Genomic DNA, 21,238 nt, shown 5'->3' on the forward strand with positions numbered 1-21,238 from the left:
TAAGCCACATTGAGCCTGCAAATTGGTGGGAAAATGTGGGATACAAATGCTACAAATAAATAAAAATAGTATGGTGTAGTTTTTATGCAGAACAGCTCAAGCTTTTTCGGATTGGCTGGGAATTGTCTGTGGACTGCTGTTCATCCCCTTCCAGTTTTATTAAGCACCACAAACAGCTGATTTTTGGTACTAACAAATCTTATTTTGCTCTGTGGTTCAAGAGCAGAAGACTGACTGCTTTACATAGAGCGTGGAAGTTAGGAGTCCAACAGCATATACCTTCTAATTGGGAAACTGATGTAGGGGTTTCTTAGGGGGGATGGTGAATAAAGGGTAACATAACCATCTAAAATAAGCAAGCAAACTACTGCTGTTTTTTCTGTTATCTTTAGTGTTGAAGATAAGCAGAGAGTGGCTGATCTCATGATCATCCCTCGCTTCATCCCAGAAGTGACCATTGGAGCCCATGAGTATGATCAAGCATATTACCAGTACAGATCGGTGAGTACATATCTGTTGAAGATGGTGCAAGTACAGAATTCCAGGCTGCCCCAAGCATGTCAGTAGGGCATACCAGCTTCCCTCCTGCCCTATTGTTGATTTGCATTAACATTGCATAAACCATATCTGCTGTGTTCTTGTTAGGTTCTGTTATCACACATCTAAAATAGCACATGGCTTTTAACCAAGTTGAAGAGGCAGTGTCATTGACAATTCATTGTATGGTATTTAGATATCTGTTATTTTTATCACATGAAGCTGCATCCACCATGTTGTACAGGTTACCACCCAGGTCGACTCCCCTTTGACGTTGGTGGAGGGAGCTTCGCCGCAGTCGGATCGGGCGTCAACTTCTCGACATCGCCACAGAAGACATCGTTCCTCTGCGTCGAGGCAGGTCCACTGTCAGAGTACCTTGATACATGTTGTGACTGACACTGAGCAGAAGCGCTCGTGGGAATCAGAGGAAGATCCCAGGTAATTCTCTTCTGATGAGTCCTTTGGGATTCCCTCTGACCCTTCTCCGCTGGAAAGAAGACTATCTCCACCGAGAGTCTGTCTTTTTCCTCTTTTGTCCAGGAAATGGCTACGGCTATTCCCTTCCCTGTAGAGGTTGAGGATGAGCCCGGGTCTGACATGCTGGAAGTCCTGGATTATTCTTCTCCACCTAAAGAGGCTGAGACAGTCCCTCTGCATAAGGTACTGAAGGAAGTCCTTATGAGAAACTGGTCCACCCCTTTGTCTGGCCCTGTGGTTCCCAAGAAAGCTGAGTCCCAATATCGGATCCACGGTGAACCTGGATTGATGAGGTCTCAATTACCCCACAATTCCATGGTGGTGGATTCCACTCTCAAGAGAGCTAGGAGTACTAGAGACTATGCTTCGGCGCCCCCAGGCAGAGAAGCTAGGAGTCTTGACTCTTTTGGTTGAAAGACTTATCAGGCCGCTATGCTCGCGTACACTTGCAGGACTTGATAAGTCAACTGTCTAGCTTGGTTGATGCACTCCCTATGGAGTTGGCCGAGCCTTTTCACCAGGTGGTCAGGCAGCAGAAGGCGTGTCGCAAGTTCCTGGCCAGGGGTACTTTTGACGTGACATCCAGGATCGCTGCTAAAGGTATAGTGATGCGCAGACTCTCATGGCTGCGTTCTCTGACCTGGATCATTCTGTCCAGCAGCAGATGGCGGATGTTCCTTGCCGGGGGGGACAATCTTTTTGGAGAAAAAGTACAGGATCTCGTTAATCAGATAAGAAGCATAATGATGCTATGGATTCTCTCTCCCACCGGGCGCCTTCTGCTACAGCCTCTTCATCTAGGAGGTTTTTTGGAGGGAAGAGAAGTGCTCCCTATTCATATTCTAGGCGTAGGTACACTCCTGCATCTCGGCAGCCTGCCCCGAGGCTCAGCCCCAGCACGCTCGTTCTCATCAACAGCGTGCATCTAAGACCCACTCTGCTCCCCAGCAAAAGCAAGGGACGGGCTTTTGACTGGCTCCAGTTCAGCATAGCCTCAGTATCTGTACCGGATGACTTGCCAGTAGGGGGGAGATTGATGTGGGCCTCTCATAACCTCTGACCGGTGGGTTCTTCAAATACTCTGGTTAGGATACACCCTCAATCTGGAATCCAAACCTCCAAATTGCTCACCAGGAGCTCATTCTTACAGCTCCCAGCACAGGCAGGTACTTTTAGAGGAACTCTCTGCCCTTCTAAAGGCCAGTGTGGTCGAATCTGTTCCACCAGGGGAAGAAGGGCTGGGGTTCTATTCCAGGTACTTCCTGGTACAAAAGAAAACAGGGGGGATGCGTCCCATCCTAGACCTAAGAGGCCTGAACAATTATCTGGTTCGAGAAAAGTTCAGGATGGTTTCCCTGGGTACCCTTCTTCCCATGATTCAGGAAAGCAATTGGCTAAGCTCTCTGGACTTAAATGATGCTTATACTCGCATCTCGATACTCCCAGCTCTCAGGAAGTATCTTCGATTTCGGCTGTAACCGCAGCACTTTCAGTACCGCGTACTGCCATTTGGTCTGGTGTCAGCTCCAAGAGTTTTCACAAAATGTCTAGCAGTAGTTGCAGCATCTCTAAGCAGACTTGGAGTGCATATGTTCCCTTATCTCGACGTTTAGCTGGTTAAGAGCACCTCGGAGGATGCTGCTCAGGAGTCCATGCGGATGACTATTCAGGTGCTGGAACTACTGGGGTTTGTAATAAATTACACCAAGTCCCATCTCACTCCTGTTCAGAAATTGGAATTCATTGGAGCACTACTAGACACAAGGATGCCTCGAGCCTATCTCCCCGAGGCACGGGCAGACAGCCTTCTGTCCCTAGTGTCCACGGTTCGAACATCTCAGCAAGTCACAGCTCGGCAGATGTTGAGACTCTTGGGGTACATGGCATCCACAGTTCATGTTACACCCATGGCACGTCTACACATGAGATCTGCTCAATGGACCCTAGCTTCTCAGTGGTTTCAAGCCGTGGGGAATCTAGAGGATGTGATCCGACTGTCCACCAACTTTCACAGCTCTCTTCAGTTGTGGACAATCCGGCCCAATTTCACCACGGGACGACCATTCCAAATTCCTCAGCCGCAGAAAGTGCTGACGACGGATGCATCCCTCCTGGGGTGGGGAGCTCATGTAGATGGGCTTAACACTCAGGGAGCATGATCCTTCTAGGAAACAGGTCTTCAGATCAATCTCCTGGAGCTCCAAATGATCTGGAACACTCTGAAGACTTTCAGAGATCAGCTGTCCAATCAAATTATTTTAATTCAAACAGATAATCAGGTTGCGATGTACTACACCAACAAGCAGGGTTGCACTGGATTTCACTCTCTGTGTCAGGAAGCCATCCAGATGTGGTGTTGGGTTCGCCGTCACGGTATGTTTCTTCAAGCCACTTATCTGGCAAGCGTAAACAACAGTCTTGCCAACAGGCTGAGCAGGGTAATGCAACCTCTCGCGTGGTCGCTGAATATGGACGTTGCCCACAAGATCTTCCGAGCGTGGGGCACCCCCTCGGTGGATCTTTTTGCCACTCAAATCAATCACAAAGTCCCTCAGTTCTGATCCAGGCTTCAGGTCCATGAAAGACTAGCGTCGGATGCCTTTCTCCTACATTGGGGAACAGGTCTTCTGTATGTGTATCCTCCTATACCTCTAGTGGGAAAGACTTTACTGAAACTCAAGGAAGACCGCGGAACCATGATCTTGAGTGCACCCTACTGGCTACGTCAGATTTGGTTCCCTCTTCTTTTGGAATTGTCCTCTGAAGAACTGTGGAGATTGGAGCGTTTTCCGACCCTCGTCACCCAGAATGAGGGATCGCTTCTACATCCTAACCTCCAGTCTCTGGCTTTCACAGCCTGGATGTTGAGAGCCTAGAATTTGCTTCCTTGGGTCTTTCGGAGGTTGTCTCCCGGGTCTTGCTTGCTTCCAGGAAAGATTCCACTTAGAGGTGTTACTCTTTCAAATGGAGGAGGTTTGCTGTCTGGTGTGGCAGCAAGGCCATAGATCTTCTCTCTTGTCCTACACAGACCCTGCTTGAATACCTTCTACACTTGTCAGAGTCTGGTCTCAAGACCAACTCAGTAAGAATGCTTATCATCAGCATGCAGAGGGTAAGCCTATCTCTGGACAACCTTTAGTTCACGTCATGAGAGGTTTGCTTTTGTCAAAACCCTCTGTCAAACCTCCGCCAGTGTCATGGGATCTCAACGTCATTCTCACCCAGCTGATGAAAGCTCCTTTAGAGCCACTGAATTCCTGCCATCTCAAGTACTTGACCTGGAAGTTCATTTTCTTGGTGGCTCTTACTTCAGCTCTTAGGATCAGTGAGCTTCAGGCCCTAGTAGTGGATGCATCTTATACTAAGTTCCATCACAACAGGGTGGTCCTCCGCACCCTAAGTTCCTGCCGAAGGTGGTGGAGTTCCATCTGAACCAGTCGATTGTGTTGCCAGCATTTTTTCCCCGTCTTCATGCCCACCCTGGCGAAAGCAGCTTGCACAACTTGGACTGCAAGAGTGCATTGGCCTCTTACGTGGAGCGGACGAAGCCCTTCAGACAATCCGCCCAGTTGTTTGTTGCTTTTGATCCCAACAGGAGGGGAGTCGCCATCGGGAAAACACACAGTCTTCAGTTGGCTAGCAGATTGCATTTCCTTCACTTATGTCCAAGCTGGGCTGACTCTGGAGGGCCATGTCACGGCTCATAATGTTAGAGCCATGGCTGCGTCGGTGGCTCACTTAAAGTCAGTCTCCTTTGAAGAGATTTGCATAGCTGCAATGTGCTCTTCAGTCCACACATTCACTTCACACTACTGCCTTGAGCAGGATACCCAATGCGACAGTCAGTTTGGGCATTTGGTGCTGCAGAATCTATTTGGGGTTTAGAATCCAACTCCACCCACCTAGGCCCGTTTTTATTCTGTTCCAGCCTGCACTCTCATACTAGTTGTATATAGTTTCAGGTTAATCTACATTATGTCCTTGCTGTTGCGAGGCCCAATTGACCAATGTTTATTGTTTTGGCTGAGCCTGGATGCTAGGGATACCCTATGTGTGAGAATAATTCAGTCTGCTTGTCCTCGGAGAAAGAGAAGATAGTTACCTGTAGCCGGTAATCTCCAAGGACAGCAGGCTGATTATTTTCACAATTCCGCCCACCTCCCCTTGGAGTTGTTTATTTGTTTATGCTTTTGAACTTAACTGAGGAATGCGCTCGCGTGGCGGGAAGTCAGCCTGCGCATGCGCAGTGCGCCGCTGCATGCACACTAGAAGGCTCTGGCAAATCTTTTTACTTTTTGCTATGTCTTATGCCGATTCCCGGGCCAGCGCAGATCGCCAACCCATGTGTGAGAATAATCAGCCTGCTTGTTCTCGGATAATACCTGCTACCTTAAGTATCTTCGCTTTCCTGACTTTACCCCTAAGCGTACCCCCCTGCAACCTCCATTTATGTCCTCTAGTTCTACCGCCTCCACGTCTCTGGAAGACGGTTAGTTTGTATACTAATACCTTTCAAGTACATAAATGTCTGTATCATATCTCCTCTCTCTCTACTTTCCTGTACTGTATACATATTCAGGTCCAGTTTTTTCTCATGATGAAAACCCTGTAGCATTTTTGTCACCTTCCTCTGGACGGCCCAAAGTCTTTTTATGTCCTTAAAGAGACTCCAATTGGGACATCACCAGTGACTTGTGTGTTTAGTGGAAAAATACTTCAATTTTGTTTTAAATATGCTACCTCTTAGTTTCATGGAACATTCCTTAGTCTTGGTATTCTTTTTAAAGGGTTAAAAAAACATTTATTATTTACCTTTTGGATCCCACTACCTTATTGTCTCACAGCAAAACCTCTCCTGACATTTTGGGTTTAAGGCCTTCAGTAGCAGGACATAGTCCAAAATATAGCTTTGCACAATATAAATAGTCTAATTATTGTGGTGTGATCTTGTTTAAGATGATATCCCATGACTCTCCAATTTCTTCTGGAGTCTTTCATGAGGTACTTTGTCAAACGCCTTTTGAAAATCCAGATACACAATATCAACCGGCTCACCTTTATCCACATGTTTGTTCACTCCTTCAAAGAAATGTAATAGATTGGTGAGGCAAGATTTCCCTTCACTATATCCATGTTGGCTTTGTCTCATTAATCCATGCTTTTGAATATGCTCTGTAATTTTGTTCTTTATAATAGTCTCTACCATTTTGCCCAGCACCAATATCAGGCTCACCGGTCTATAATTTCCCGGATCACCTCTGGAACCTTTTTTAATGATTGGCTTTACATTGGCTACCTTCCAATGTTCTGGTACCACACTCGATATTAAAGATAAATTACATATTACTAACAATAGTTCCGCCAGTTCATTTTTCAATTGTATCAGGACTCTGGGGTGAATACTATCCGGTCCAGGAGATTTGCTACTCTTCAATTTGTCAAATTGCCCCATTACATCCTGTAAGTTTATAGACATTTCATTTAGTTTCTCCAACTCGTCAGCTTTGAATACCATTTCTGGAACAGGTATCTCTCCCAAATCTTCCTCAGTGAAGAACGAAGCAAAGAATTCATTTAATCTCTCCACTATGGCTTTGTCATCCTTGATTGCCCCTTTTACCCCTCAGTCATCTAGCGGTCCAACCAATTTTTTTGCTGGCTTCTTGCTTTTAATATGCGTAAAAAAAAACATTTTTACTATATGTTTTTGCCTCCAACACAATCTTTTTTTTCAAAGTCCCTCTTTGCCTTCCTTATCAGCGCTTTGCATTTGACTTGACATTCCTTATGCTGTTTCTTATTATTTTCAGTCGGTTCCTTCTGCCATTTTCTGAAGGATTTTCTTTTAGCTCTGATAGCTTCCTTCACCTCACTTTTTAACCATGTCAGCTGTTGTTTGGTCTTCCTCCCTCCTTTTTTAATACACGGAATATATTTGGTCTGGGCTTCCAGGATGGTATTTTTGAACAGCATCCACGCCTGATTTAAATTTTTGACCCTCGTAGCTACTCCTCTAAGTTTTTTTTTTGTTTTTTTTTTTCACCGTTCTTCTCATTTTATCATAGTCTCCTTTTTGAAAGTTAAATGCTAACATATTGGATTTCCTGATTATACTTACTTCAAAGCTAATATCAAATCCAATCATATTATGATCACTGTTATCAAGCGGCCCCATCACTATTACCTCCCGCACCAGATCATGTTCTCCACTAAGGACTAGGTCTAGAATTTTTCCTTCTCTTGTTGACTCCTGTACCAGCTGCTCTTGTTGGCATGATAATTCTATGGATAACAGGGTTATAAGCCACCTCAATCAACGAATGGAACAAAATCCCCGTACTTATTACAGCAAGATGACCCCCCACCCCCCCACCATCTGGAAAGACCATACTATAAAAACAAAAACAAACAAGAGATCAACACCCTATCCAATACCAAAAAAGATAAGCACAAATAACAATCGCAATGGCCACAACATCAAAAAAGATAGAGTGCACAGACATTGACAAACTGTTAAGTACACCAACATCAACATTGATACATATATACCCATTCCTATAGGTTACATAAATGTGAGATCAGCGGTTAACAAGTCAACCATAATTAGAGACTGGATTGAAACCAAGTAATGAAGTATTCATAACAGAAACGTGGCTGCAAATGCGATACGACCCAGTACTGCTTGACTTGTGCCCACTGGGATATGAAATAACACATATCAACAAAACTAAAAAGAAAGGAGACGGGGTCTCCTTAATATACAAATCCTTCTTTTGCGAATATATATCCCCTGCGATTGAAATCATGGCATGCAAAATCATAGACTCAACGTCAACTGATCAATTTTGCAGTATACTTTTCTACCACCCACCTGGAAGATGGTCCAACGCCCAAGATGACTTCATGGACTTCATTTCAAACCTATGCACAAACTTCTCAAATGTGTTCTTACTAAGTAGTATCAATCTACATCTAGCCAAGCAAAATTATGCCAACACCAGGCTTCTAACAAACTTCTGAACCAATGGAACTTCAAAACGGTACCAATCCCTTCATCGCAAGTAAAAGGTCACCAATTAGACTTACTAGCTTACAGACTCTTAGCCAATAACAACAAACATATAATAGAGAATCATAACTGGGCAGAGGTGCCATGGTCAGACCATAACAAACTCACCTTCACACATAAATGGAAAGAGAACGGCAAATCAGAGACCCAAGGACACCACACACTGCCCTAACCAGAGGAAAAGTGGACAGCCATTGCTTCTGGTCAACAGTGATGAATGACCAAACAAACATAATACCCACCAACATTCACTTCATGAGAAACTGGGATGAACTAAGTGGAAACACACTAAATGAAATAGCACCACTCAAAACTAAAACTAAGAGGAAACGACAACCGCGCCCCTGCTTCAACGAGGAACTATCAGAGATTCAAAAACTGTGCAGGAAACTGGAAAGAAAATGGTCCAAAAACAAATCAGACATGAACAAAACCACATGGAGAAAAGCCCTAAGCAAGTACAAACGCACCACAAACACACCATAAAAAGAGCCAAAGTGGAATACTATAGCACGTACTTGCACACAGAAGAGATAAACACGAAAAAATATAAGAACTAATGAAAAATGTACTGAACTCAAATGCTCTGCTAACGTCAAACGAAAAACCACCAACAGCAGACGAGCTTGCACAATATTCCGAAGAAAAAAAATCATAAAAATAAGATCAAACCTAGCTGCAACACAAACAACACTCATAGATTTCCTACACAAATGTGAAATCAATGAGGACAACATCAAGGCAGACAGAATCTGGTCCTCCTTTAAGATACCAACAACCAGCTCAGTTAAAGTGCTACTGACAAAATATGCACACGCCAATTGCCTACTAGACAGCTGCCCAAACTACATGATGGAAAACCCACCAGATTGGTTCATCAAATGCTTAACATATAGAATACATGTTCTTGTAAATAAGAGATTAATGCACAGATGTTTGAGTAACTCTAATTGTAGAGGGGGGGGGGGGGAAGAGGTTAATAGTTGGTAGGATTAAGTAAAAGGATGATGTGGCAGTTTTCGCAGTGTTTCTGACTCTATCCAGATAAATGTACCTATGGTTATTGTGAATGTATGATTGAAGGTGTTACCATCATCAATAAAATTTATTTGAAATAAAAAAATAGAATACATGTTCTCGAAAGGCCGTTTCCCTTCTGACAAGGGCAACATCATACTCCAGTCCCTAAAGACCCAGAAAGATCAGTGAACACACCACTGCTGACAAAAACAATGGAGTAACTAGTAACACAACAATTAATGGAATACCTAGAGGGGCATAATCGAACGCGAACGCCCATCTCCATGGGCGTCTATGTCCGAAAATGGGTATGTGAAGAGGCGGGACAGACCGTATTATCGAAAAAGATGGGCGTCCATCTTTTGTTTCGAAAATACGGTTTGGAGGACCAAATGCCATGGATTTGGTCCCTTCTGAGATGGGCAGGGGTTTTGTTTTTTGCGATAATGGAAACTAAAAATGCCCAGCTCAGAAACGTCCCAATCCAAGCCATTTGGACGTGGGAGGGACAAATGTACAACACTACCATAGCTCTTAGGGCTGAAGGGGGCAACTACATGTGGGTACAGTGGGTTTTAGAGGCCTCCCATTTACCACCACAAGTATTACGGGTGGGGAGGATGGGCCTGGGTCTGCCTGCCTGAAGTGCACTGCAGTACCCACTAAAAGTGCTCCAGGGACAGGACTTGTTGCTGGTGTATAACCTTGGCACAGCAGTTCACACCTGAAGACTAATCTCACTGAAAACGTCCTTTATTTGAATAAGCACCTTTACTCACAGTTAACTGCAGATCACAGGTTGTGCCCCACTGGCAAAGAGTCTCGCTGGTACTGAGATTAGCAGTAGGTCAGAGCTGGCAGAATGGTGTACAATGCCCTCTTTCAGCAATATTCAAGGTAAGAACTAAGTTCTGTAATGTGGCTAACACATGAAAGGGATCTAAAAGTGTCTTACACAAATAGCCACTACCTCATGGACTACCGGAAACAAAACAGGGCACACTCTGACCCAGTAAGCAGAGGGAAAAGCACCATGGGAGTAGAGCCTACCAACTACCAACATCGTGAGCATTTAACACAAGCTAGTGGAATCACGGAGCCAAATACCCTACACCCACCACAATGCATTGCTGATGTGACTTTGCTCACCCGAGACCCACATCAGAACCAGGGAAAGGCTGTCAAGAGGATAGAACACATTCTGCTGTCATGGAGGTGGGTATGGCATTTGAGGCTGGCATACAGGCTGGGGAAAAAAGTTTGTAAAGTGGGTTTTTGTTGGTGGGAGGGGGTTAGTGACCACTGGGGGAGTCAGGGGAGGTCATCCCTGATTCCCTCCGGTGGTCATCTGGTCAGTTGGGGCACATTATTGGGACTTGGACCTGAAAAAAAAGGGTCCAAATAAAGCGGACCAAATTCACATCCAAAACGCCCTTCTTGTTTCGATTATCAGCTAAAGACGCCCATCTCTTGTCGGCCGATAACCACGCCCCAGTCCCGCCTTCACCACACCTCCGACACGCCGCAGTGATCTTTGTTCGTCTCCGTGACGGACTGCAGTTGAGGACGCCAAAAATCGGGTTTCGATTATACCGATTTGGGCGCCCACGGGAAACGGACACCCATCTCCCGATTTGGGTCGAAATATGGGCGTCTTTCTCTTTCGAAAATAAGCTGGCTAGTGCACTATTCAGACCTTCACAGCTCTCAATCAGTCTTCAGACTATGCTATAGCACTGAAACAGTCATAGCCACCCTGATCACAAAATTCAGAAGAATAATAAGCCAAGGCCAGTCAGTATTACTACCACAAATCAATATGTCAAGCACCTTTGACCTAGTAGATCACACAGTACTAATGACCCTTCTCAACAACATAGGAATAATTGGAGCAGTAGCAGCCTGGTTCAGCAGTTTTCTAAGAACTAGATCTACATTGTCAAGCTGTCCAATTCATTTTCAGCCTCTTGGATCCCTGAGTATGGGGTCCCTCGGGGTTCCCTGATATCACCAATATTATTCAATGTTCTGATGGCTGCATTTGACAAGAAACTGAAAAAAATGGGTTTAAACCCTTTCATATATGCAGACGATGTCACCTTTCAACAACAGCATCACAGAGATACTGGATAAGGCCAAAAAAGGACTCGACCTCATGAAATATTAGGCCACAACTGTCAAATGTAAACTGAACCGAGACAAAACCAAACTCCTGGTTTTATCCAGTCAGCACAATCCCACTACTTACCAAAACATCATAATAGATCAACAATATTGCACAATCAAAACACAAATAAAAATACTAGAAAGGGATCTGGGAGTCATCATGGATAAGATGTTAAAATCTTTTGCTCAGTGTGCTGCGGCGGCTATGAAAGCGCACAGAATGTTGGGTAATATTAGGAAAGGGATGGAAAACAAACACAAGGATGCAGTGATTGGTCGTCATTTTTAATTCAAAGCGATGCCCTTCGGCCTAGCCACAGCGCCTCAGACCTTTTCCAAGCGCCTGGTAGTAGTGGTGGCCTATCTCAGGAAGGAAGAGATTCAGGTCCATCCCTATCTAGACAACAGGCTTGTGCGGGTGTCTTCTTTCGAGGAGAGTTGGTGGGCATCCGACATAGTGGTCGGATTGCTTCAGTCGCTTGGTTGGGTGATCAACTTTCCGAAGTGCAGCCTAACACTTTCCCAAACGCTGGAATACTTGGGGGTGTGCTTTGATACCCGAACAGGGATAGGTTCTCTTCCTTCAGCTCGAGCACAGCGGTTATAGGCTCAGTTACGAGCGCTGTTTCAAATTCTGAACCCGCTGTCTTGGGACTATGTACAAGTTCTAGGTTCCATGGCCTCCACTGTTGGTCTCCGCTTTCGGAAGATTACGAGGTTCGGGTGCCATGTTCGGCCCGTCTTCGCACAATCATGCACTGGTGGTTCATTCAAAAGAATCTAGTGTTGGCCATTCCTCTGGCAACCCCGGACTGGAAGATAGTGACCACGGATGTGTCACTGGCTGGCTGGGGGGCTCATTGCCTGCAACAGACAGCCCAAGGCGTTTGGACTTCAACAGAGGCGTCATGGTCCATCAACCGCTTGGAGTACAGGTGATTCATCTGGCCCTTCAGGAGTCTCTGTCTCTTCTCCGTGGTTGCCCAGCTTTCGAACTCATTGCCAGAGGATGTGGTTTCAGCGGTTAGTGTGCCTGGGTTTAAAAAAGGGTTGGGCAAGTTCCTGGAGGAAAAGTCCATTGAGGGAGACACGGGAAAAAGCAACTGCTTGTTCCTGAGATCAGTAGCATGAACCTTGCTACTATTTGGGATTCTGTCAGGTACTTGTGACCTGAATTGGCTACTTCTGGAAGCAGGATACTGGGCTACATGGACCACTGGTCCAACCCAGTATGGCTGTTCTTATGTTCATATTACAAATAGCAACATGAAATCAGAAATCAAGTGTTTATTTTGGTAGGATTTAGCACAGTAGAGCCCCAGATTATTTGAATTTAAATCGCTCTTAGGCTGAATAGAAATAATGTATTTGGGGCTGAATCGAATACGAATATTTGGTACAGCACTAGTTGCAATCATGCCATAAGGATTTACTGGCTGCAAAGCAGTTGTTTCCTTGAGCCAAAACAAATCTTCTCTCTAATTCTTGGGGCAGCTGCACAGATACTTAGAATATTGTGTTCAGTTTTTGGAGGCCGAATCTTGCTAAAGATGTAAAAAGACTGGAAGCGGTGCAAAGAAAAGCCACAAAAATGGTATGGGATTTGCGTTGCAAACCGTACGAGGAGAGACTTGCTGACCTGAACATGTATACCTTGGAGGAAAGGAAAAACAGGGGTGACATTATACAGACGTTCAAATATTTGAAATATGTTAATCTGCAAACAAACTTTTTTTGGAGACGAGAAGGCAGTAGAACTAGAGGACGTGAATTGAGGTTGAAGGGGGGCAGACTCAGGAGTAATGTCAGGAAGTATTTTTTCACAGAGAGGGTGGTGGATATGCGGGAGGTGGTGGAGATGAAAATGGTAATGGAATTCAAACATGGATGGGATAAACACAAAGGAATCCTGTTTAGAAGGAATGGTTCCACGAAATCTTAGCGGAGATTAGGTGGTGACGCCGGTAATTGGGAAACAAAACGGGAGCTGGGCAGACTTCTACGGTCTACGCCCTGATCGTGACTGAATAGATACGGATGGACTGGAATGTAAATTTTAAGGGGTTTTGATGTTGGCTACTAAGAAGAGTGCTGGGCAGACTTTTACGTCCTGTGCCCTGAGAAAGGCAAGGACAAATCAAACTCTGGTATACATATAAAGTATCACATACCATGTAAAATGAATTTATCTTGTTGGGCAGACTGGATGGACCGTACAGGTCTTTATCTGCCGTCATTTACTATGTTGCTATGTTACAAGGATGTTATAATGCCGTTGTATTGCTCCATGGTGCGACCGCACCTCGAATATTGTGTCCAATTCTGGTCGCCGCATCTCAAAAAAGATATAAAGGAATTGGAGAAGGTGCAGAGAAGGGCGACGAAAATGATAAAAGGGATGGAACTACTTCCCTATGAGGAAAGGCTGAGAAGGTTAGGGCTCTTCAGCTTGGAGAAAAGGCGGCTGAGGGGTGATATGATAGAGGTCTACAAGATAATGTGCGGAGTAGAGCGGACAGATGTGAAGCGTTTGTTTACACTTTCAAACAACAATAGAACCAGGGGACACAAGATGAAGCTAGAATATGGTAGATTTAAAACAAACAGGAGAATGTTTTTCTTTACTCAGCGTGTAGTTGGACTCTGGAACTCGTTGCCGGAGAATGTAGTGACAGCAGCTGGCCTTACAGAGTTTAATGGGGGTTTGGACAGATTCCTGAGGGAAAAGTCCATTGAACATTTTTTTGGGGTGTTTTGCCGGGTTCTTGAAGCCTGGATTGGCCGCTGTCATAGACAGGATGCTGGGCTTGACGGACCATTGGTCTTTTCCCAATATGTCAGTGCTTATGCTTACTAGGAATCATTCTTGACAGACATCTGACCCTTGAAGACCAAGTTGCTGCAATCATGTCAAAAAGCTTCAAAGCACTTTGGAAACAGAATAATCAGAGACTATTTCCCCAGACAGTCATTCCAACTTGTAATACAGATGCTGATATTGTCCCAACTAGACTACTATAATGCAGTATGTGTAGGCCGCAAAGAAAAACTACTACAATCGTTGCAGACCTTCCAAAACACAGCAGCGAGATTGATAAAAGTTGAAATATGATAGAGCAACCCCACTACTCATAATTCTATATTGGCTCCCAATCAAGGCCAGACTACTTTTCAAAACCAGCACGATCATCTTCAAAATACTGTTTGGCATGTCATCAGACTAAATGCTAGACATGATCAAACTATCACCTTGAAATGCAAACCCAGGAACCAGAGGTTGCCTATTACTTCACCTGACCAACTGCAAAAACATGCTATACAATTCCATCTACACGGCGGAATTTAGATACCTGCGCTCAAAATGGTGGAACCCAATTCCCATAGTCATAAGAAGCATCATGAATTACCTCCAGTTCAGAAAAGACCTAAAGACCTACCTCTTCAGGAAATTCTGTGAGTAAAATTCTATGAGAACCTAAGTTTACCTTGTGAGCTGGGAGCTGCGCTGGGCATTTTCAGACTTGGTTTGATTGGTAACTGAGGTTACCTGTATCCTGCTCTTAATATCTCTTAATATCTTCCTGATAAACTATTGAGTCCTTTATTCTATTTCACCCCCTTTATTTTCTATCCTATTAACACAAAAAAAAACCCTGTCCTTTCACTTGCAGAGGGTCTGACCTCTATAAGTTCCTTATCTGTCTCTATCCGATTGCCTATATTGCATTGTGATTTTATATTTTTATGCTGGTATTGCTTAAAGGGATATTAGAGAATTGTGTTTTGAATATCTGTGCTAGTGATTTCATCTTTTTATGCTGGAATTGCCTTAGTGTGGAGGAGTGGCCTAGTGGTTAGGGTGGTGGACTCTGGTCCTGGGGAACTGAGGAACTGAGTTCGATTCCCACTTCAGGCACAGGCAGCTCCTTGTGACTCTGGGCAAGTCACTTAACCCTCCATTGCCCCAGGTACAAATAAGTATCTGTATATAATATGTAAGCTGCATTGAGCCTGCCATGAGTGGGAAAGCGCGGGGTACAAATGTAACAAAAAAAACCAACCTGTGTTTTAACCTGTGCCAAGTGTTTTAAACCTGTGACTTAATCTGGTGACATTGAATCTGGTGTCTGTTTTCATTAGAATTGTGTGTTGAATCTAAACTGCCAGAGACTTAATTCAATTAATTTTGGTTACATAGTATCTGGTGACTCATAGCTCTGGAGGAGGGGCAATTTTGTTTTGAGCTGGGTAGTAGAACCTAAGTTTACCTTGTGAGCTGGGAGCTGCGCTGGGCATTTTCAGACTTGGTTTGATTGGTAACTGAGGTTACCTGTGTCCTAGTCCCATCCACCCCCCCCCACCCCCCAGGTAAACTCCCTTTATATAGGGCAATCAAGGGACCAGTATCTTCATTACACTCAATTGGTCAATCCTAATTCTTGTTATTCCCTCTCATGGTTCACATCATTATGACCTTCATTCAGTGCAATATATGTTCGACCTGATCGCAGATATTCAAAGGTTGGGAAACAAGAGAGAGGTGCTCTTGCTGGGAGATTTCAATCTGCCAGATGTAGATTGGAAGGTTCCGTCTGCGGAATCGGAAAGAAGTAGAGAGATCGTGGATGCTTTCCAAAGTGTTTTGCTCAGACAAATGGTGACGGAACCCATGAGGGAGGGAGCAACGCTGGATCTGGTGCTCACAAATGGGGATAGCGTGTCAAATATCCGAGTGGGAGCCCACCTGGGCAGCAGTGACCATCAAACGGTTTGGTTTGATATAGCAGCTAAAGTGGAGAGCGGACACTCAAAACTCAAAGTCCTGGACTTCAAGCATGCTGACTTCAGTAAAATGGGGGAATACCTGAGGAAGGAGCTGATGGGCTGGGAGGAAATACGAGAAGTGGAAGGACAGTGGTCCAGGCTGAAAGAAGCTATAAATAGGGCCACGAACCTTTATGTAAGGAAAGGAAATAAAAGCAAGAGAAAAAGAAAACCGATATGGTTCTCCAAGCAAGTGGCTGAGAAAATAAAGGCTAAAGAGTTGGCGTTCCAGAAATACAAAAAAACTCAAGAAAAGGAACACGAGGAGGAATACCGGATGAAACTGAAAGAAGCCAAGAGAGAGATACGTCTGGTGAAAGCGCAAGCGGAAGAACAAATGGCTAGAAATGTATGGAGGGGTGACAAAAATTTCTTCAGGTATATAAGTGAAAGGAGAATGACTAAAAAGGGAATTGTGAGACCAAAAGATACTGCGAACCGCTATGTGGATAATGATGAAGAAAAAGCAAATTTGCTAAATAGATACTTCTGTTCTGTTTTCACAGAAGAAAATCCTGGAGAAGGACCACGATGGACTGGAAAAAATACTAATGAGATTGAAGTGGATAGAGCACCGTTCACGGAAGAGAGTGTGTATGAACAGCTTGAAAAGCTAAAGGTGGACAAAGCCATGGGACCAGATGGGATCCACCCTAGGATATTGAGGGAGCTCAGAGAGGTTCTGGCGGGTCCTCTTAAAGATTTGTTTAATATATCCTTGCAGACGGGAGAGGTTCCGAGGGACTGGAGAACGGCGGAGGTGGTCCCTCTTCACAAAAGTGGTGATAGGGAAGAAGCTAGAAACTACAGGCCGGTAAGCCTCACTTCGGTTATTGGAAAAGTAATGGAAGTGAATTTCCTGGAAGCCAATAAGTTGCAAGATCCGAGACAACATGGTTTTACCAAAGGGAAATCGTGCCAAACGAATCTCATTGAATTCTTTGATTGGGTGACAGGAGAATTGAATCAGGGACGAGCTATGGACGTAATCTACTTAGATTTCAGCAAAGCTTTTAACACGGTTCCCCACAGGAGGCTCTTAAATAAACTGGATGGGCTGAAGATAGGACCCGAAGTGGTGAACTGGATTAGGAACTGGTTGATGGACAGACGCCAGAGGGTGGTTGTGAATGGAATTCGCTCAAAGGGAAAGGTGAGTAGTGGAGTGCCTCAAGGATCGGTGCTGGGGCCAATTCTGTTCAATATATTTGTGAGTGACATTGCCGAAGGGTTAGAAGGTAAAGTTTGCCTATTTGCGGATGATACTAAGATCTGTAACAGAGTGGACACCCCAGAGGGAGTGGAAAACATGAGAAAGGACCTACAGAAGCTAGAGGAATGGTCCAAGGTTTGGCAATTAAAATTCAATGCGAAGAAATGCAAAGTGATGCACTTAGGGAATAGAAATCCACGGGAGACCTATGTGTTAGACGGGGAGAGTCTGATAAGTACGGACGGGGAGAGGGATCTTGAGGTGATAGTATCTGAGGATTTGAAGGCGACGAAACAGTGTGACAAGGCAGTGGCCGTAGCTAGAAGGTTGTTAGGCTGTATAGAGAGAGGTGTGACCAGCAAAGAAAGGGGGTGTTGATGCCCCTGTATAAATCGTTGGTGAGGCCCCACCTGGAGTATTGTGTTCAGTTTTGGAGGCCGTATCTTGCTAAGAATGTAAAAAGAATTGAAGCGGTGCAAAGAAAAGCTACGAGAATTGTATGGGATTTGCGTTACAAGGAGGAGAGACTTGCTGACCTGAACATGTATACTCTGGAGGAAAGGAGAAACAGGGGTGATATGATACAGACGTTCAAATATTTGAAAGGTATTAATCCGCAAACGAACCTTTTCCGCAGATGCTAAGGCGGTAGAACGAGAGGACATGAAATGAGATTGAAGGGGGGGCAGACTCAAGAAAAATGTCAGGAAGTATTTTTTCACGGAGAGAGTAGTGGATGCTTGGAATGCCCTCCCGCGGGAGGTGGTGGAAATGAAAACGGTAATGGAATTCAAACATGCGTGGGATAAACATAAAGGAATCCTGTTCAGAAGGAATGGATCCTAAGGAGCTTAGCCGAGATTGGGTGGCAGAGCCGGTGGCGGGAGACGGGTATGGTGCTGGGCAGACTTATACGGTCTGTGCCAGAGCCGGTGGTGGGAGGCGGGACTGGTGGTTGGGAGTTGGGGATGGTGCTGGGCAGACTTATACGGTCTGTGCCAGAACCGGTGGTGGGAGGCGGGGCTGGTGGTTGGGAGGCGGGGATAGTGCTGGGCAGACTTTATACGGTCTGTGCCCTGAAAAGGACAGGTACAAATCAAGGTAAGGTATACACAAAAAGTAGCACATATGAGTTTATCTTGTTGGGCAGACTGGATGGACCGTGCAGGTCTTTTTCTGCCGTCATCTACTATGTTACTATGTTACTTAGAACTTGTCGTATCTGTCTCCAAATATCAGCCTTGAAAGAAGAGATCAACAAACTCAAGAAGGAATTAACTACAATTAAAGAAGCGTCCAGGATTACTCATTCCCCAGCTAATTTACCATCATCACTGCCTCAGAGAATGAAACATCAGAGGAATAGATGGGTCACAGTAGGCTCTGGTAGACTAAGATCCAACTGACTAACTCTCTTGGCTCTAACCCTCAACTTCTCTTCACCACATTGAACTCTCTCCTCAAGGTGCCCCCTCCCCCAACTCCCCCTTCATTATCTCCTCAGACCCTTGCTGAATTCTTTCATGACAAGGTTCAAAAGATAAACCTTGCATTCTCTACCTCGCCACCTCTCCCTCCACTAGTCCGTTCCCCTCTCTCTCCTTCCCCTCATTCCCTTTCCTCCTTTCCTGAAGTTACTATTGAGGAAACTACACTTCTCCTTTCTTCCTCAAAATGTACCACCTGTTCCTCTGATCCCATTCCCACCCACTTTCTTTTATTTTTTATTTTTTTTAAAGTATTTTTATTAAGTGAAAAAAATCTAAAATTACATACAAGAATTGCCAACTTTGTTCATTTGCTTCATATAGCGTTACAGATTCTTGATTGCTGCTGAATGCTCAACTAGCTGGATTCTCTATTCTAATACATTATACCACTACCGCTGCCCCCCCCCTCCCTTCCCTCCCCCTTCTTGGCTGGGCTGACCACCATTTATATATTGTTCATATGGCTGCCACATTTTCAGAAAGAAGTCCATTTTACCCCTTCTCAATGCAGTTAGTTTTGACATCTGGTACAAGTATCCCACTTTGTGGATTACCATGCTCATGTCTGGCAGACTCTGCTGTTTCCAGAAGGCGGGACACTGAGCGAACGAATGGAAGGCTAGAGACGTCGGGACTGGGAGCGCCGCCTCCTTCACTGACGCTGCGCTGCCGGAGGAAGGTAAATTTAAAAGAAAAAAAAAGGAAAGGAATCTTGGGGGGGAGAAGAGGACGGGCAGTTCCTACATGGGAGCGGGAGGGGCAAGGTAAGCACGCAGCGGCGGCGCCCCCCCAGAGGATGGCGCCCCCCTGCGGCACTTACCCCGCTTACCGCATCGGCATGGCCCTGGATATACCCATTGCAGTACCTTATTGACCTGGGTCATCACTTCTTTCCAAACTTTCTGCACCTTTGGGCACTCCCAGAATATGTGTATGAATGTGCCCTTTGCCCCACAGGCCCTCCAGCAGGCAGCAGACACTCCCCCATACATACGTTGCAGTCTGTCCGGTGTATAGTACCACCAATAGTATATCTTAAACCCATTCTCCCTCGTGGATTGCGCTAAAGATGGCCCACCCACCTTCTTAATGCCATCTCTTCTGCTCTTATTCCTTTTATCTGTCACATTCTCAACCTCTCACTTTCCACTGCAACTGTCCCTGCTGCCTTTAAACATGCTGTGGTTACACCTCTCCTTAAGAAGCCTTCACTCGACCCTACTTGTCCCTCTAATTACCGACCCATCTCCCTCCTTCCATTTCTCTCCAAATTACTTGAGCGTGCTGTTCACCGCCGCTGCCTTGATTTTCTCTCCTCACATGCTATTCTTGACCCACTACAATCTGGTTTTCGCCCTCTCCACTCAACCGAAACTGCGCTTACTAAAGTCTCCAATGACCTATTACTGGCTAAATCCAGAGGTCAATATTCCATCCTCATTCTTCTTGATCTTTCCGCTTTCAAAATGACACTGTCGATCACAGCATACTTCTCGATACCCTGTCCTCACTTGGATTCCAGGGCTCTGTCCTTTCCTGGTTCTCTTCCTACCTCTCCCACCGCACCTTTAGTGTTCACTCTGGTGGATCCTCTTCTATTTCTATCCCTCTGCTTGTCGGCGTACCTCAGGGTTCTGTTCTTGGTCCCCTCCTCTTTTCTATCGACACTTCTTCCCTTGGTTCATTAATCTCATCCCATGGCTTTTCCTACCATCTCTATGCTGATGACTCCCAAATCTACCTTTCTACCCCTGATATCTCACCTTGCATCCAAACCAAAGTTTCAGCGTGCTTGTCTGACATTGCTGTCTGGATGTCTCAACGCCACCTGAAATTAAATATGACCAAAACCGAGCTTCTAATTTTGCCCCCCAAACCCACCTCCCCGCTCCCCCCGTTTTCTATTTCTGTTGATGGCTCTCTCATTCTCCCTGTCTCCTCAGCTCGAAACCTTGGGGTCATCTTTGACTCTTCTCTCTCCTTCTCTGCTCATATCCAGCAGATCGCCAAGACCTGTCGTTTCTTTCTTTATAACATCCGTAAAATCTGCCCCTTTCTTTCCGAGCACTCTACCAAAACCCTCATCCACACCCTTGTCACCTCTCACTTAGACTACTGCAATCTGCTTCTTGCTGGCCTCCCACTTAGTCACCTCTCCCCTCTCCAATCGGTTCAAAACTCTGCTGCCTGTCTCATCTTCCGCCAGGGTCGCTTTACTCATACTACCCCTCTCCTCAAGTCGCTTCACTGGCTCCCTATCCGTTTTCGCATCCTGTTCAAACTTCTTCTACTAATCTATAAATGTACTCATTCTGCTGCTCCCCAGTATCTCTCCACACTCGTCCTTCCCTACACCCCTTCCCGTGCACTCCGCTCCATGGATAAATCCTTCTTATCTGTTCCCTTCTCCACTACTGCCAACTCCAGACTTCGTGCCTT

At 45.2% G+C, this 21,238-nt stretch overlaps 1 protein-coding gene across 1 annotated transcript in view; it reads left to right on the plus strand.

Annotated features, from left to right (window-relative positions):
* Window positions 1-21,238, plus strand: part of NDUFA10 (NADH:ubiquinone oxidoreductase subunit A10) — a 492,721-nt gene that overhangs the window by 379,011 nt on the left and 92,472 nt on the right. The window contains exon 9 of the mRNA XM_030209674.1: window positions 393-501. Coding sequence (XP_030065534.1) covers window positions 393-501 — 109 coding nt within the window. The remainder of the gene's footprint in view (window positions 1-392; window positions 502-21,238) is intronic.

This window comes from Microcaecilia unicolor, chromosome 7 (assembly GCF_901765095.1).
Source record: "Microcaecilia unicolor chromosome 7, aMicUni1.1, whole genome shotgun sequence".
Lineage (NCBI taxonomy): Eukaryota > Metazoa > Chordata > Amphibia > Gymnophiona > Siphonopidae > Microcaecilia > Microcaecilia unicolor.